Source organism: Bos javanicus, chromosome 19 (assembly GCF_032452875.1).
Source record: "Bos javanicus breed banteng chromosome 19, ARS-OSU_banteng_1.0, whole genome shotgun sequence".
NCBI lineage: Eukaryota > Metazoa > Chordata > Mammalia > Artiodactyla > Bovidae > Bos > Bos javanicus.
Window position 1 is genome coordinate 23,551,483 of NC_083886.1, and position 18,574 is coordinate 23,570,056.

Sequence of the window (18,574 nt, forward strand, 5' to 3'; positions counted from 1 at the left end):
GTGGTACATGAAGTTGTTGTTTAGTCACTGAGTCGTGTCTGACTCTTTTGCGACCCCATGGACTGTAGCCCACCAGGCTCCTCTGTCCGTGGGATTCTCCAGGCAAGAGTCCTGGAGTGAGTTGCCATTTCCTGTTCCAGGAGATCTTCCCAACCCAGGGATCACCTGCATCGACAGGTGGATTCTTTACCAGTGAGCCACCAGGGAAGCCCTGGTATGTGAAGTGGATGTAGTTATATGAAGTTCCCGATTTTAAGTCTTAGAAACACTGAGGCTGTTGTGGAGTTTTTGTTCTTGAGAAAACCCACTTAACTCGATGCTTTTTGAGGCCATCCCTTCCCTGTGGCTTAGCTGGTAAAGAATCCACCTGCAATATGGGAGACCTGGGTTCGATCCCTGGGTTGAGAAGATCCCCTGGAGAAGGAAAAGGCTGCCCACTTCAGTATCCTAGCCTGGAGAATTCCATAGACTGTGTAGTCCATGGGGTCGCAAAGAATTGTACACAACTGAGTGACACTTCACTTGGGAACAACGATACGTCAGGACAGAAGGAGCAGGTACCAGAAACCCAGGAAATGTCCCAGACAGGGGGCCCTCCAACACAGTGTTTCCTGTGGTCTTGATATTTTAAAAAAAAGACCCCTGGGACTCCTCCCCAGGCTCTGTGAATTAGAATCTTCAGAGGAGGGACATAGAAATCTGTACTTAAAAAGCAATTCAGGTGACATTTTTTATTTAGCAAATTTAGGAAGCATTGTGTTGTTACTCAGTCGCTAAGTCGTGTCTGACTCTTTGCGACCCCATGGACTGCAGCACACCAGGTTTCCCTGTCCTTCACTATCTCCCGGAGTTTGCTCAAACTCATGTCCGTTAAGTCAGTGATGCCATCCAACCGTCTCCTCTGTTGCCCCCTTCTCCTCCTGTCTTCAGTCTTTCCCAGCATCAGGGTCTTTTCCAATGAGTTGGCTCTTCACACCATGTGGCCAAAGTATTGGAGCCTCAGCATCAGTCCTTACATTGAATATTCAGGGTTGATTTCCTTTAGGATTGACGGGTTTGATTGAAAGCATTGCTGTAACTGAATGCTGAGATGAAACAGGCTATCAGGACATTTCTCTAGAAGATGCTCCGCTGCCTCCGATCATAAGCGTTTCCGGCAGGCCTGACTCTCCTCTCTCCCTCACAGGTTGTGATGGCCCCTCATGAGCCGTTGGTGGTATTCGTGGACAATTACATCAAGCTCCTGACAGACTGCAACACAGAAACCTTCCAGAAGATTCTGGACATGAAGGTGCGCTCAGCATCGTGTTCTGTCCCTGGGTGCATCCTTCTCACACTCCATGATTCACTTGGGGGCAGAATATAGGCCCCTGGGGGCCTCCTCAAAGTGTCCCTGTTGGGCCCAGGCTGCAAGAAACCATTTGAGGAGGGGGACCCAGGGCCTGCGACCACGTCCCCCATCACCTCCTGATGGCGGGTAGCCGGGCTTGGCGGGCTGCGAGGAGAGAAGGCTGCCCTCCCGCATCCTGCTGCCTGGCCACTTGCCTTCTCAGCCCTTTCTCTCCTCTCCTTTTGCCTTTTCTTCCTCCCCTGCTTCTCTCCTGGGCTACTACCCAGGGCTAATATCTCCCCTGGAGAAGGCGCTAATCCTCAGCCTAGTGAATACCAGATACTGAACTTGCCCTTGGGTCCTTGGGGGCCAGACCTGCCATCACCCTCCTTTGTCTCCACCTCAGGGGCTGAAGCGGAGTGAGCAGAGCAGCATGCTGGAGCTCTTCCGCCAGAGGCTCCCCGCCCCGCCCTCAGGACCCGAAGGCTCCAGCTCCCTGTCCCTCCTGGCTCCAACTCCAGAACAGGAGTCCTCACGCATCCGCAAACTGGAGAAACTGATTAAAAAGAGACTGTAGGAGCACCCAGGGGTCACTTTCCCCTCTGGCCGGTGAGCCACCCGCAACCAGATCCCCGGACGCCCCTCACATCTCCTGTGCTCCCCAGATCCTCAGATCATCAGTCTTGAAACTTCCTGGGACGTTTGGGTCATTCCTGGGTCGCTCCCATGCCTTGTCTTAATTCCTGCCTAATGGGAGAAGCCAAGTAAGGACTGGAGGCAATCTCTGATTCCTGTAGCAGAGGCCACAGTGGGTGAAGAAGGTTCCCGGGCTTCACTGGCTGTTCCCCAGCTGCTCCCGACTGCTCCAGTCATCACTGACTCTGCAGCCTCGCCCGCACAGTCCCGCCCTCTGTGACTGTGGCCCTGTTCCCTTCCCTGCTCTGTCCTAGCACTGTGGGCCAGAGAGCTGGGCTCTCACAGCTTCCCCCACCTGCAGCTGTTGGAGGTGCCCTCTGCAGCCAGACCCCTAAGAGATGTCCTCTAGGCTTGGCTCTAGGGCTCCAGTGATGAAATGGCAGATGATGGCAGGAGAGGTGTGGCCTTTAGCTGAGCCCTGTGAAGAAAGGATGGCTATGTAAGAAAAGTGCAAGGGGACTTGTGGTCCAGTGGTTAAGACTCTGAGCTTCCAGTGCAGGGAGTGTAGGTTCAATCCCTGGTCAGGGAACTGAGATCCCATGTGCCATGTGGCCAAATAAGTGGCCAAATAAGAAAATAAAATAGAAGGAAGTAAACCTTGCAGCCAAAAAAAAAAAAAAAATGCAGGAAGAGTAGGGAGTAGTGCAGTGGGTCACCCAGGCAGCTCAGTCAATAGATTTCCCTCTGCCCAGACAGCCATGGTGTTGCTCTGGGAAAGTTATCCAGCCCATGCTAATTGAGGTTAATGTTCTCTTCTCACTCCTGAAAGAAGGGGTGACGGGCCCATCTCCAGGCAGCCGCTTTAGCCGTCTGTCATCGGCCCGGGAAGCTGGAAACACCAGTGGACTCCCACACCTGGTTCTTGTCACTCTCGGTGTTTACAGATCCACACTTCTTTTTGTGGTTCATTCACAAGGAGTCACTTTCTGGACATCTCCATAATGGCATTGAGATGTCAAGGCACTGTTTCCCCTCCACCACCACCAGCCCCAGGTGGTCACAGCCAGAGAAGTTGCTTTCTTGATTTATTACACCGTCAGTAATCTCCAAGGAGCCAACAGATGTCAGTAGGAGTTACGTTAGGTGTCTTGGTGATGGGTGCTGAATGCCGTGTGTAGTCCTGTACGGACAGAGCCTGTTTCTCAGCTGGGGGTCTGCATCAGCATCACCTGAGGCCCTTTTTATTTTCACAAGTACAAATGCCTGGAGGTTGTGAATAGTCAGTCTGGAAGTCTGGAGTAGTGCCCAGCATACAGTTGAAAAGTTCCATTATGATTATAATATTTACTCCTTGTGAAGAACCGTTATAATAAGAACTTGCTTTATTGAAGATTTCCTATTGCACATTTTCACAAATGGGTATTTTTTTCTGACTGTAAGCAAGTGTAATTACTGTACAGTTGAGCTGGTACCCAAACAGTAAAGATGTTTTTTTGCTCATAGCCAGCATCTTGAATTTTGAGTTTGTGTCGATGGAGGGACCATGGCAGAAATCATGCTGTCCCCGTCCTGACTAGGATTCTCCTTTGTTTTGATGACTAAACCCTAAATGGAAGATTTATTTATTATTGTCGCTTTGAAATAATATATATAAAGGAGCCCTCATTGATCAAAACAGTAGCTAACAACTCTGCTATTCAGCTAAATTAGATATTGTACTGGTTCCTTCCCTCTACTTTCTCTAGATTTCAAAAAAAAAAAAAAGAAAACTTTGAAGTTACCTTATGTGGTTAAAATAAATATTGGTAATTTATAATTGATAAAGAGTTCTCTGCTGTCTTTACTGTGGCCAGACTTCTAGATTGCTGGTTAGAGGTGCTCAGGCTGGAGAAAGTTCTGTTTGGATCATAATAGGGAAATAGGAACCACCACGGACAGGGTGTCTTGACCTCCAAACTCAGTTCTGGGAATTGAAGCAACTATCACCACACCTCCCTGTCTTGAAGAACAAAGACCCAGTACCCAGGGCTTTGCCCACCCCACCAGAAAAGTGTGCCGACTTTCTCATGCCTCAGGTGGCTCCTCGGTACAGACAGAACAAGACCAAAAGTCGACTTCTGAGGACCAGTGTGACAGTGACAGGCAGGCAGGGTGAGTGAGCAGGAGAAATGGGGGATGTGATAGCAGCCCACCCTGAATTGCTCTTGGACGAGGAAGCCTCGTCCCCTGTTTATGGAACGCCAGGGAAAATGCCAGAAGTTCACAGCTGGAAATGAAATTCCTCTTGCTAGCAAGAAAAATCTCCAAAATAACCAGCTTGCTTGAGGCTGAAAGCAAGTGTTTCACACTTCTCGTCCCCTCCAAGTCAGATCGCTAAAAATAAAACGATTAGGACTGCACTGGGCCATTTAAACAACAGTCCTGGGAACACGGACACACCAGATGCTGGCATGCAGAAAGAGTACTGGGATGTTTTATACAGTAAAGATAATTTTCCAGTCTCAAATTCTAATATGTATCAAAATAGATAAGCTGCCCCCTTCTCCCCGCCCGTCCCCCCGCTCCCCCCCGCCCCACCGCTTCCCTGGACCCTCAAGGTTCTGTTCTGTACCTTTGGGAGATACCGATCTGCCGAAAGTAAAGGAATTGCCTTTTTGTCTAAATATCATTCCTTTTCCCCATCTGGAAGTGATTTCTTGGTGCATTATTGGAGCATAAAATATTACAGTTAATTAAAGCAGTACTGGATGTCACTTGCTAGGATGTATTTCCTTACTGTTGACAGAAAACAGAACGGACTATAGTGAAAAATTAGCACACCCAAGAAGCCTGGGCTCCCCCTCAGCATCTGCCCTTCTCCCTGGTGAAGACGCACGCCTCTACTGACAGCCGGAGGAAACGGGGCACAGAACCAGACCGTGGTGCTCGTGGGCAAGGTCCTGGCACACCCACGGGTGGGGAAACCCTCTGTGAATAGGTACAAAGCACCCTGCTTCTGATGTGGAAGCCTCCTTGTGCTCCAAATTCCTATCCCATTGACTTGCCCTCCTGCACCTCACGGTTCCAAACTCAGCCTGCTTTTCCATGTGACTGCCAGTGGCCGTCTGTCCTGTCCGCAGTCAGTCCGTCCTGTTTCCTTAAGAGCTGGGTGGACATTTTGCAGTGAACTTCTGAAGAAGTCTGATGTTCCCCTCAGCCCTGGAAAATCTGTGGCAGTTCTTCCGTTAGGTTGGCTTTGAGATCATTCCCGAGTTCCCATTCTTTTTTTCCACCAGCTCCCCACTTTTATAGGGTAGCCAGAAATCAGTCTGATGAGGAAAGAAACCTTTCTGTATAACCCACCTGGAAGAACATGGCCCGATGACTGACCTACCAGATTATCTTCCTTCCTGCTTGCGTAACCAGGTAAGCAGTGGCTCCTGAAGAATGTCCATTTGAAACAAAAGCCACCACCTTCCTGGTGACCCAGTGGTTAAGACTCCTTTTAATACACCGGGAGATGGGGGAGAGGTGGGTTTGATTCCTGGTGGAGGAGCTAGGATCCCAGGTGCCTTGAGGCCAAAACACCAAAACAGAAAACAGAAAGCAACATTGTAACAAACTTAAGACTTTTTTTTTTTAAGGCCCTTTTTAGTATCTGTCAACAGGGGTATAATTAACAGCGTGGTGAAGGTCACACAAGAGCCGGCTACACACGCACCCTTTGTCAGCCACAAGGCGGTGTGAGTGTGACCTCCTCGTTGTCACTCGCCAGGCCTGGACCCCAAGTGGCTGACCTGACTGAATGGCAGGTGGCCATAGAGTTTGCTCTGTCCCTGGGCTCACTCGAACAGGAGTGAGCCCAGGTGACAACACAGCCTGCCCCCCGGGCGCAGGCCGCATCTGCAGCAAGCACCGGAATGTCAAGCCTTTGCCTTTTTAGGTCCTGCTGGTGAGATCCGACTTACTCAAGAATTTTAAAAGGCTCTCCATCCTCTGTTCCCCTTGCCCTGGCAGCTGCCGTTTCCCGTAGCAGTTAGGGATAAACCTGCAGACGCGCAGAGAAAGAACTTCCTCCCTCCCAGGTGGCGTTGGCCGGGCTGCCTGTTGTGGAAAATGTGGCAAGTTTCCTCTGAATGCAAATCAGAAGGGTTGCCAAAGGCTTCCATCCAAAAAACTGTGTCTTTAGATAATGGTGTCCGGTGTCCACAGAAACTCATTTCAACTGGCCATTCCTGGCAGGGACAAAATTCCTGCCTACACTGGCTTTTTTTTTTTACCTTCAATGCCCAAAAATCTCTAAGCAGGATTATCTTGGGACAGGCAGACCTAACAGGGAAGCCAGAAATTCACCAGCTCTTTGGATGGCTTCACAGTCACCTTTCAAAAGATGTTCAGACCTTTCCCAAGGCCAGGGGAATCCCTGTAACCAGGCCCTCTCAATCCCCTTGGGGGCTACTGATAACAGAGAATGCTGGGCAATAGAGTGATAGGAAAACCTGTAAATGCTTTGTCCCCTAAGAATGCTTATCACTCTGTCTGAGAGCTCTGGTAGCCTCTGCTCAGTGATCAAATGGAATTTGCACAATGGCCATGACCCAGGGCCACCTCCTGTTTGGGGTAATTTTTCAACACATAGGAAATTAAGAACAGCTTCTTGATAAAACTTCCCTTTGCTTCTGGGGCCAAGAAAAGTATTTACCAAGTGGGGCTGCAATTTTCAGGGCCACCAGGTGACACAGTAGAGAGAAACTCTAGCTTCTTCCACTCGCTCTGTGCAGATGGAAAAGGAAGGCCCTTCTCAGGCAGAGGGGAAGCACATCGCCTGCTGAAGAGACCACAGTCCACAGAATTCTGCACAGACTGCAGTCCTGTGACTGGGCCACCTGGGGCGGCCGATGAAACGCTTTAGCAGGCAGATGGAAAAGTAGCCAATGTTGTGTAAAGAAAACATGAGCTTACACACATACACGCACACACACACCCCAACCTCATACCCACGCCCTACTGCGGCCCTGACTCTGCTCTCAACCACTCCCAAGAGTTGGCCCCTTGGCTGGCCGGCTGGCTCTGTCCTCTGAGGAGGGCGCTGATGGGCCAGAAGGTCTAGCTGATGTAGCCCAGGGCTTTAGGTGCAGCCTGGCTACCGTTTGGTATGCAAGCAACACCTGGTTGTGAGTGGGGCTGAGAGATCCAGGCCCTTCAGGGCTATTGGGTATCCCGGGAACTGAGTATTTGCTGCCTCTGGGATAGTGCAGAGACCTCACTGGATCAAAAAACCCCTGTTAAGTGGGCATGATTCATGGGTGTGGACCTGGAGGCCTGGGGAGCAAACGAGCCAGGATTCAGCTCAAGACTCATTCCGTCACCAGGCTCCGTGCACTATACCAGTGCTTTTTACATGTATGAGGCCCGACTTCACATAGGACTCTCGCTCTACAAACAGATAAAGTGTTTTATTAATGTATTTTGTGAGTTCACATATCTTTCAAAGCAAATCCGTGAGAACACTGAAACTATTTCAGTTAAATAGAAAGCATTTCAAAGCTAAGGTTATGGGTGGCAATTTATCCCTAACCGTAACTTTGAAGTGCTTTCTGTTTAACCGTCCCTGGGGATGCAGAGTCAGCCATGACTGAGCACACACTGGCAATTTACATGCATCTACCCAGCATCCAGTCTATTTCTGTGTTTTGCTTTGGTTGCATAGAATAGAGAAATCTTGATTTAATCCAGCGAACAATTTGCAAACAGTATCAGGTTCTGTTTGTTAGTTCTCTTAAAGTCTTCACTGTAGTTGTTATACTAGTGCTTCTGTTATATATTTTGGGTTCTTTTGGCCACAAAGCATGTGGGATCTTTGTTCCCAGACAAGGGGTCAAACCGGCACACCCTGCATTGGAAGGCGGGGTCTTTGCCACTAGAACCCCCAGGGATGTCCCTCAGTTGTTTTTCACTCTCCTTCCAATCCCAGATACTCTGGTTACCCAGATGGGAGTCTCTTTATCCTGAGGTCTACACAGACAGAACAGCCTCGACAGGGCAGGTTAATGCACCAAGTGTCTGTAAAATCTCAACATTTACACCAGTAACACATTTGAGGATGTGTGTTATTACAGTTTAGAATATTTTGTCATTAGAATAGGCTTCAAGTATGCATTCTTAAAGGGAAGATAGAATCAAAGCTTTATGTGGAGCTCCTTGGCCCCTCAAAACATCTCAAGAATTCCAGGTTCCCAGAAGTCACTTTGGAAGCTGCAGGCCCTCATCAGGGGCTGCCGTGCAAAGGGGAGGGGGCATTTGGTGGGGTCACCTTTGTACACAAAAGAGTACCTTTCATCTGAAGTCCACCACCCACTCAGCAACACCCCTGAACTGTCATCCAGATCCTGTTTGAGTCTCGCTGGAAGCCACCACCTGGATTGAGCCTTGCTGTCCTTAGAAGTCGGACATCAGAGAGCAAGGCACCCGTGGTGCAAGGCAGCTGTGTTCTGAGAAGAAAGCAGTGCAACCGGAAGTGGGAGGAGGGGGCTCGGGCAACACTTGAAAGGAAGCCTGTCCTCCTCAGGAAACGCCCACAGCCCCAGATCTCACACCTGAGGCCTCGCACATCTGTGCACGCGATGCTTCCCCAACCTCTCAGGACTTGAAGTATAGACACGATGACATGTGGGACTCCCCTGGCCTCACCAGGGGCTCTTGGGGCCGGATCGATGGGCTTCAGGGTTGGGTGGTATGTAGGTTTATCCGCTTTTAGAACTTCGGCCAGATCTCCTTGTGTGACAGTTGGGAATCTGAGGCCTCAGGAGTTCCAGTCAGGAACTTGGGCCCCACTATGCACGAGGACTGGCCACATGCAAGCCACCCGTGTGGTACCCACTCTCCATTTGCTGCCCCACTCCGCCTGGCTGTCCTTCCCTGGAGGCCCCACCCCCGCTCCCACCAGGCTCCTCAGAGCTTGCCCTCTTTTCCATTCTGCCTGCAGAAGTGAACAGGGGTATCATGCTTTCCTCGATCCTGCCACCCCCTAAGATCCCCCATGCCACTTCTCTTGTGGTCTTTGTTACCATTTCCAGCAAGAGATTACAGCCACCACCTCCATCCCCTATAGGCATGCCTCTTATTCAGCATCCATCTCAACTACTTTCCAGAAACTTCTCTGGAAGGACGATCTTCTTTCTGCACTTTCATCCTCTTTGCCCTCTCGGTTGGTTTGGCGAGTCCTCCCCACCCTTGGGACTCCTCCCCTCCCTCCTTCCACACCAGGCTTTCCTGGCTCCCATCAAACATCTCGGTCTCCGTCACTGACTCTTCCCTCCTTCCAAACCTTGACCGCCCATGTCAAGCCCCAAGGTCTTAGGCCCCCCGTAGTTTTCACTCCAGGCTCCTTCAGAGAACTTTCCTGCCCAGCACAGGCATAAACACCAGCTATGCCTTCTGAGGTTTCTCAGAGTTTTAGCCTTTGTCCACCACACCCGCCTCAGCTGACCCCATTCCACTTGCAGTTCCCACCATCAATTCTGGGGAGCATCTCCAGGTCCACTCGTCTCCCTGCCTGCAATTCCCCATCTCTAAAGGGGACCACCTTCCCTTCCCAGTTCCTCAGTCTCAAGGCCTTAGAGTCAGGCACCCTTTTATTATTCAGTTGCACTAAGTCATGTCCAGCTCTTTGTGACCCCATGGACTGCAGCACGCCAGGCTTTCCTGTCCTTCATCTCCCAGAGTTTGCTCAAATCTCACGTCCGCTGAGTCGGTGATGCCATCCAACCATCTCATCCTCTATCTCCCCCTTCTCCTCCTGCCTTGACAACTCTCTTTGTCAACCAATATGGTTAGTTAATCCAAAAAAATTTATTTTTCTAAATGATTATACAAACACTAGTCCCGGAAACCAAGAGAAAATCTCAATTGCCCCAGCAAATCAAGCCTCTCAGTCCCTGTCAGGCCTGGCAGGTGGGGTTTCTGCACAGAGCAGCCCTTCTCCGTGGTCTCCTGGCCAGGCTCACCAAGTTCCTCTTTGCTCTGAGAGTCTGAGAAGCAGCTGGTTCGCTCCCCTGGGCCTCCTCTCAATCATGACCACTAACCCTGATGATTCTCGGTGTTTCTATGCTCCCAGTGTCTATACTGATGCTATAGAAATAATAGCTTAAAGAAGCAGCCTGGGTTTCTTCACCTTATAAAATATGGCAATAGTAATATTTATTTTAAAGGATACAATATGAGTCTTCATGTTAATAAGTTTAAACAATATAGAAATATATATATATCAAAGGTCCTACCCTCCTTCCAGACTTTTTCTATGTCTATATCATGGGGGAAGGGCACTTTGCAAACAATATTAACCATATTTGCATATTTTCCTACAGCTAAACAAGAAATCTTGGCCATCTTTTCCCTCAGCATGTATAGAACTACTCATTCTTTTTAAGGCTACATAGTGTTTTATGGTTGAGATATATCATCACTCACTTAGCCAGTCTCCTATCAGTATACAGAGAGGTTTCTGTTGTCTGGCAATAAGAAACACATCACCAGTGAAAATCTATCTGTCGAAATCTTTGCTTAGTGCGCGCCTTTTTGTAGGCTACTGTCCTAAAATTGTTCAATTCCCATTTTAGAAAACGAAAGGTCACACACATTTGAAGCGCTGCTAACTCTTGCCACAATGCCCTCTACGAAGACGGCTTTGCTGCACACTCCCATAGACTGCGCGTACGTGTGTGATCTCTTCTCCACGTCCTCACGAGCCCTAGGTGTTTTTTCCTGCTTCTTGATCTAGAGGATGTAGTTGCAGCTCTAACTGTAGAAACCCAGCAAGCCTGAGTTCCCCTTTGGTTTTCATTGCACAAAACCAAATGTGAGCCAACCAGTGCTGGGTCTTGCTGCAAGAGAACTTGCCGACTGAGCAAAAGCACAGCAGCTTCCCTCCCGGTCAGGGCTCCTGGAGGACACGCTTTGTTGGTTTGCTCTTGGAAGCAGCAGTCATCCTTTGTATACGTACAGAGGTGATGGTTTGATATGCAATTGAGAGTCCTTTCTATTCTTTATCGCTGCCCTTTCCTGAGGCTCCATCAGGGCTCCCTATATGCACTGTTTTCTGGCACTGATGCTATAGAGATAATAGCTTAAATTCTTAGCTTTCTGAACTCCTGTAGAAACTTTGCAAGTGGAGGAGAAAGTCTTGGAAGTCACAAGTTACAAGAATTGTTGGAATGGTGTTTTGCTTTGTTTCTGATCTTTATCCTGAAAGTGGACCTTTACACTTTAAGAGCCAAAATGCTGGAGGACTTTGCATACAGTCCACACCATCAGCATAGGGACAATGCATCTTGATGTAAACATTTTTTTTTTCATTTAAAAAACAAAGAAGTGGGGGGTAGGAAAGGACAAACTAAAGGGATATGACTTGGTTTCAAGGCTAGAAGATCCTGGAGAAGAAATCTAGAACCTCACCACTCTGGACTGAGCCCCAGGATAAGAGAAACCCCCCCTAAGTTTGAGGGAAATCCTGATGTAGAGGCCCTTGCCTGGCTTCCAGCTATTAACCTGGGAGACTGCAGTCCCTGTAGAGACGTAAGTACTTGATGACACCTGAGGAGGAGAAATAATGTCTGAGAGTGTTGTCCAGCCAGAGGACCCAAGGGCAACACATCTTAGAGTCTCTCACGCCCCATCATGGTGGGGTGGTGATGGCTTCCAAACTCCTGAGCCCTCAGCAGTAATGAAAGGCCAGCTGGCTGGAAGAGACTTCAGGCTGGGACACCTAGGGTGTAGATTCATGAACACGAAAAGGAGAGGTGACAGTCCATGGCCAAGCAGAACCAATTTCTCCTCAGTAGAAGCCAGAGAGGTAGAAAGATAACCGTGAACCAGACTCTCACCACCGGCAACCCCATCCTTCCTGCTATGATGTTATGAAAGCCTCCCCAGATGCCACCAGGCAAAGGGGAAGAGAGAGAGTAGTAATTACCCAAGAGCTACTAGTCATTTCCCAGAAGATAAGAACCATACTGTGAGCAAGACACTTTTCCAGGCTTGAGAGAAACTGGGGTCTTAGGCACTAAACTGAGAACAGAGCGTTCGCCTTCTATACGCCAGGGTATCATCACAAAACAATATCCATGACAAGTGCCGAAGGAGAAGGAACAGCTTGTTGCTGTGTCTTTGACACGCACTTCCAGCCAGGAGCACAGCTGGACTAAACAAGCCACCCTAACTCTCACTTCCCTTTGTCACCTGTGTGACATCTTTACAGGATGCATGTCCAGGATTGGAGCTAATTGACTCCAGAAGGGATTGAACTTGGGGCCCTTGTCAAGTCTGCAGTAATCTCCACTCAGTGAATTGAAGCCAGGGAGAAAGATGTCCAGGTCCTCAGAGACCTCACGACAGGCCTTTGCTGCTCGTCTCCTTCCTTCTTTGCCTGCCTGTTCCTTATATGATGCTTCTGTATCACTCCCTGCAGACTTCGTCCCCCAAGCCTCCCCTCCCTCTCTCCCCCAAGCTGGTGAAGCTCTCCTTGTGCTCCCACACTCTGCCTCACACACAGTGGGCTCTTGGCAGGTGCTGGTTGAATGCATGGGTCTAGTGGGAGTGCACACACAGAGCCCCAAAACTTTTACCCAGAGCAAATTTTGGTAAGAGCTCTCAGCCTTGGGAGTAGAGGTAAAACAGTTTCTGTGGGGCAAGACTAGGGTATCTGCTGATAAACAATCTTCCAATGAGGAACACAAAGCCCAGATTCCTTAATATTCGTGTGTGATGGAAGGCCCACACGAAGCTCGTATTAACCGCTCTTTTTATTACAAGTGTATAGAACTGATAGGGATTGTGACCTGTCTTAGGATTTATAAGATGTTAATGCCTGACATTCTAGATACTTCTGCTTCTAACACAGCCAACTAACAGCAGAAGGTCCTTTCTCAGATGGCAGATAGGCTTGATACTAAAAAAGGACTCCCTGGAAGTAACAGAGTCTAACCTTTCAGTCTTTGAGAAGCAAGGTGTTGAGAAGGGGGTCAGGTCATGTTTGATGGGCATCTGGTGGGGCAGGGCGTTGGCTGGGACTGAAGTCGAGTAGCCCCATCATTCTCAGGTCCAGACGCTCTCTTTGCATGTGGAACCAGGGAGTCTTTTAGAGAAATCCGAAGAGAAGGGGCCAGAAGGGTAAGCCAAGCTCAGGGGAGAGAGATCTGGATCCAAAGTGTGGTTTTTTGCTGGCTTATTTTACTATTTGTCTCGGTGCAGCCCCTGCATGGTTCAAGCTGAGACCTAGGGCAGGAGCCAGGCATAAAGGAAGCTGTACTGTATCAGGACCACCCTATAAACATAACTAGAAGGAGCGGGAGGCACTTAGCTGCAGATCACAGCACAGCTCACCTCAGGGCCACAGAGCCCTCCCCCACCACCAGCGTTCGCAGCATGGCCCAGGGCTTTGTTACCCACAGCGGTGACGGCTTGGCCACAGCCTCTGAATGCTTGGTGGAGCTGATGGTGGTCCTGTTGGAGGGCACTGTCACCCAACTTAGCAGAACCAGAGGCTGGGGCAGTGGGTTCGAGAAAAGAAAAAGAAAATTAATAGCAGGCGTCCTGTGTGTATGACAAGATTTATTTAGCAGCATATGAGAGACACCTTCAGAGATTTCCAGAAAGGCTTGTTACTGGTTGGAGTCATCCTGCAGAAGAAGTACAAGGCAAGAGTCGATAAAATTCCAGTTAATCATCAGCTGATACAACCTGGAAAACACGAAATGCATGGAATTTTTCTTTGGTGCTTCTCCGCTCACCTCAAGTTCTTTCTTTACCCCTGGCGAATTTTCAGTAGAGACTCGAAACTGAAAAACATTTCTTCAAAGGCATGTAACAGCCTTTGGTGAGTCTCAGGAGTTCCCAGCAGTACAGAGCTGCAAACCACAGCTGCCTTCGTGGCTGTGTATTCTGCTTTGAATCTAGGGGGTGAAGAGGAATGCGCTTAGGGGCACCAGCTCAGGGGAGGACAGCGGAGCCAATTGCACCCCCTTCCCAGGGCTCCCACTCACCATCCTTCCCCACGCAGCCCTGCAGACCCTAATCCCCCAGAGGTCCTGAACACCCCAGAGTCTGGAGGCTGCCTTTGGAGAGTGGCCGAGCAGACCGGCCATTTGTGGCCTGTACGCCCGTCTATAGCGCCCTTCAGCCGAGGAACCAAGGGTCTTAACTTCAGTGGCTCAACGAGGGGCTGTTTTTCTGGGCTGCGAGTCCTTGTCCGGTGTGAATAAGCAGAACAGAGCCAAGAGTGCAAGTGTACTGATGCCGTTCCAACAAGTCCATGTGCCCCAGCTCTTTTCAAAATTCCATCTGAGGTTTTTTTTTTTTTTTTTTTAATCCCATCTGGGTTTTATTTTGCAGAGGCCACAGCCCTTTTTCTGTGTAACTAGGGAGCATTTGGGAGAATAGCTCTCAGCTTACAAATAGGAGGCCTCGAGGCTGGAGCCTGTATTTGACTGGGGTCCCCAGGTCCCCCACTCAGGGGTCACCAGCCTGACTCCGCCCCAAGCTGCATTCGGTTGTCTGGGTGAGCACTGCCACGTGGGCTGGGCCAGACACCACCTCCCCACCTGACCCGGTGGTCTCACAGGTGAGAGGTCAGAAAAGGAGCCAGCCTGTTTCCGCAGGCACACTTCTCTGTGCGATTGCCAAGCTCTGGCACGCTTGACCTCTGTGTGGTTCAGGGCACCTCTGTGAGTCCCAGGGGCACAGAGGTATGACCAACCTTAGCAATGTGTGCGCACAGATGCCTATGGATTTAGGCTGTGTCAGTACATCTTTTTAATTCAGTTCCTTTCTTTAATGAGTATGGCAGGTCCCTGTAGATGCTCTCTGAAACCAGTAACCTTAAATTTTTTTTTAATGTTCTTTATTATTTGTAGACTTTTTTTTTTTTTTTTGACTGCAGGCAGAACTTCCCTGACCAGGGATAGAACCCATGCCTCCTGAAGTGGAAGTGTAAAGTCTTAACCACTGGACCACCAGGGAAGTCCCCCCAAACCTTAATCTTAAAATAAGGAAACAAAATAAAGTCCTATTTTTTTAAGCATTTTGGTTGACATGGGTACATATAAAGGCAAGGGGAGACCTAGTTCAGTACTAGGGCAAAGCCACTGCAGTGTGAATCCTGGAGCCCAGAGACCCAGGGGGCTGGGCCTGCAAGGTGCCTGGGCCCCGAAGCATGTGCCAGCATGCTGGAGCCGGCAGTGTTTTTTAATCTGCTGTCTGGCTGGGTTTACTGAAGACAAGCTGTTCCAAAAACAATAAGCAGCAGCCGTTGTGGGGGTCCCACTCTTGTCTGACTCAACTCCCATTCGGGCATTAGCTTACTTTGGTGGAGAAAAAGGGAAAATGCAGGACTGGCATTCACTGTGACTTGGCTTTGTTCCCCAGACCCTGCGGGGAGAGGCCTCAGGCCAGGAGCCAAGTCCTACAAGGACACCGGTCTGTGTGATCCAGGCGGGGGCGATGGCCGCTCTGAAAGGACAGCTTTGAGAAGAGGCTACTCTTCAAGCAGGGTCCGTGGTGTCATTCTGTAAAACTCACCCTGATTTCTAGGTGTAGCCCAGATGCTTCTCAAAAGAAGGCCTGTCTTTGAAACTGGACCAGAAGTGGGTAAAGTGGAATCCGTTGTCTTTCCCAAGCTTTGGTTAGAGATTTTTTAAAAACTTTTTACTATATATCATATGTCAGAATATGGCTGATTAACAATGTTGTGATAGTTTCAGATGCACAGAAAAGGGACTCAGCCATACATATGCATGTACTGTGGTGCTGGAGAAGACTCCTGAGAGTCCCTCGGACTGCAAGGAGATCCAACCAGTCCATCCTAAAGGAAATCAGTCCTGAATATTCATTGAAAGGACTGATGCTGAAGCTGAAACTCCAATACTTTGGCCACCTGATGCAAAGAACTGACTCATTGGAAAAGACCCTGATGCTGGGAAAGATTGAAGGCAGGAAGAGAAGGGGACGAGAGAGGATGAGATGGTTGGATGGAGTCACCAACTCAATGGACATGAGTTTGAGCAAGCTCTGGGAACTGGTGAAGGACAGGGAGGCCTGGTGTGTTGCAGTTCCTGGGGTCACAAAGAGTCGGACACAACTGAGTGACTGAACTGAAGTGATTCTCCCCCAAACTTCCCTCCCATCCAGGCTGCCACATAACATTGAGCAGAGTTCCTTGTGCTATACAGTAGGTCCCCATTGGTTATCCATTTAAAATACAGCCATGTGTCCATGTTGATCCCAAACTGCCTAACTCTCCCGTCCGCTCTGGTTGATTAGAGCTTTGTTTTGTTTAAGAAATATCCTTTGGAAAATAATCTGGCATAAGATGTAGGCCAGTGATGAGCCCAGGGCTTGGGGCTCTTCCAGAGGACTATAGCAGATTGCAGTGTGGACTCGTGGCTCAGGAAGCATAGCCAGCTCACAGGGTCTGCACTACACGGCTCCCATGAGGTTACAAAACAAGCTCCCTCCCTGCTCTCCCACCCAGGGGGACTCATGGGCAGGTTGAACTCAGATGGTTCCTGTTGTAAGACCTGCTCTGCCTCATCTCCACTAGCACTGCTGTGAGTTCACGCAGATGAGGGTACAGGCAGGATGCCTGGGCCCAGCCAGGTTTGTGCCCTCCATGTTCTCCTCTGCACCCAAGCAGCTTCCAGCCACATCCAGCTTAGCTTTGAGCTCTCTGAAGACAGTCTGGACAGGGGAGGACAAACCCAGGGTCCTGGCTGTCTTTTAATTGGCTCAACAGGGTTCTGGGAGCCATGAAGGGGAAGACTTCAGCGGATCTTATTGGGGGACGGGCACCTGAGTGGTCCAGGGCAATCTGTAATGGGACCACGACCTCCACCTCTGCTTCTCCATCAGCGTCAGGTCTGCAGGCTGAATTCCTCTTCAAGCCCTTCTGGTTTCCTGTGTGTGCATCAGTTCTGAGCTCTATAGGAAAGGAGTCTAGGGTATGCAATCATCTTACACTTTGGGAGCACCTTGGCAAGTGTCCTGAAGCCTGAGGATGTCCTGATCTCTGTAAAAGCCAAGATGCCCCCTGGAGTTGGGGAGAGGTTGTCTTGGGGATCAGATAGAACTCTCCTAGGCTGGAATGTAAGACACAGATGCTTCCTGGGTCCAGCCTGATGGCCGAGATGCCCATGTGAAATCCTGGGCCACCTCCTTGATGATTCAAATGCCAAGGAAGAAGGGTTGCCTCCAATGTGTCTCCCTGATCTGGCCAAGACCCACCGAAGCTCACAACTTCACATTCCCTTCCTCACTTTGGCACCTTTGATGTCTCTGGATCGTCGTAAGAATGTGAGTAATTTAAGCCCTTCAGAATTCCGCTCTGAAGGTGGTGATGTGGGGCTTCCCCTAGACTCCAGGTTTAGCAGGTCCAGGTTGAGATCCCTCCCAAGACAACCCACAATGATTCAGGCTTTGATGGAGTCAGAGGCTACACTGGCTGAGCACGCTGACCTTGCTCAGTCTCATCCTCCTCTTCCTTGAAGGCCACCACCGACTTGGAGCAGTCACCATCTTTCTGGACACTTTCTCCCACCTGGTCAGATTTAGGGAAGAGTTCTCAGGATCTATTAACACCTGGGCACACTGGTGGACAAACTCCCTCTAGGGTGCTAGTTCTCCCACTCCAGCAGAAAACACACCTTTCCACACCCCCGGGAAGCTCTTAGATTCCTCCTGTGATGCCCCAGGTTGGGCAGCAGCCTGGGATATGCAGACGGTGAGGTCAACAGGAGTAGAGAAGTGTAGCCACACAGTTGGCCCAACCTCCAAGACCCACTGCTTACAGTATATCCTGGCACAAACCGTTGACCCTTGACTTTGTAATCTATTCCCATAGGTCCTAAACGAACCTCCCAGCTCTCAGGCATGCACCAGGTTTTGTTCTCTGCGGAAGGGCTGATCCTGGGCTTCCAGGTCACAGCAAGCTGCCTTGTACCAGCTGTGTGCCTTGGGGCAAATCAAGTTCCTTCTCTGTTTCCTGACCTGAAAGTGATGGGTGAAGAGAATAGGAGGGTTGAACCATTTCCAGCAGATCACAAACATCTGCCTGCTCTGAACTCGGACTTCACCAGGTCCCAAGCAGGACAAGGATCCTCTGTCTGCTTTTGCAAGGACACAGACTGAGCTGCCGTGGAGGGCTGTGCATGGCGCCCACCTCTCATGGAGCCAGGGAAGTCCCTAGCCCTGGGCATTGCTCCTCTCCAGAGCTGGCCCCTGCCAGCTAGGTCTGCTCGTAGCTCCACCTTGAGGCTGAGCACCCATCAAAAACCCTCAGGGGAGGGTGGCTGGTGGTGGTGGTGGGGGACTTCCTGTACTTCCCAATATTCGGGGTGGTCTCTGAGAAACAGTACTCGAATTTTCTAGTGCTTTTAGATATGAGAACAGCCCAGTTCTACAGTTGGGCAGCTGTTGCAATGAGTTCCCACTCAGGTAGGGCTTCTCTGTCAAACTAACGAGGAAGGACTGAGACCACCACCCGGTCCCCGCCCCGCCCGGCCCCAGGGAGGGAGCCCTTCAGACAGATCTTCTCTCTGATGGAGAGCTGATTGAGCCTCTCATCTGGTTCGAGGGCCACTC

At 49.9% G+C, this 18,574-nt stretch overlaps 1 protein-coding gene across 1 annotated transcript in view; it reads left to right on the forward strand.

The window, feature by feature from the left end:
• The window catches only part of VPS53 (VPS53 subunit of GARP complex), a 125,313-nt gene extending 120,594 nt beyond the window's left edge, over positions 1-4,719 (forward strand). Inside the window, exons 21-22 of the mRNA XM_061389534.1 lie at positions 1,187-1,291; positions 1,737-4,719. Of these exons, the coding sequence (XP_061245518.1) occupies positions 1,187-1,291; positions 1,737-1,907 (276 nt within the window). The 3' untranslated portion in view covers positions 1,908-4,719. The remainder of the gene's footprint in view (positions 1-1,186; positions 1,292-1,736) is intronic.
• Positions 4,720-18,574: the final 13,855 nt, after the last annotated feature.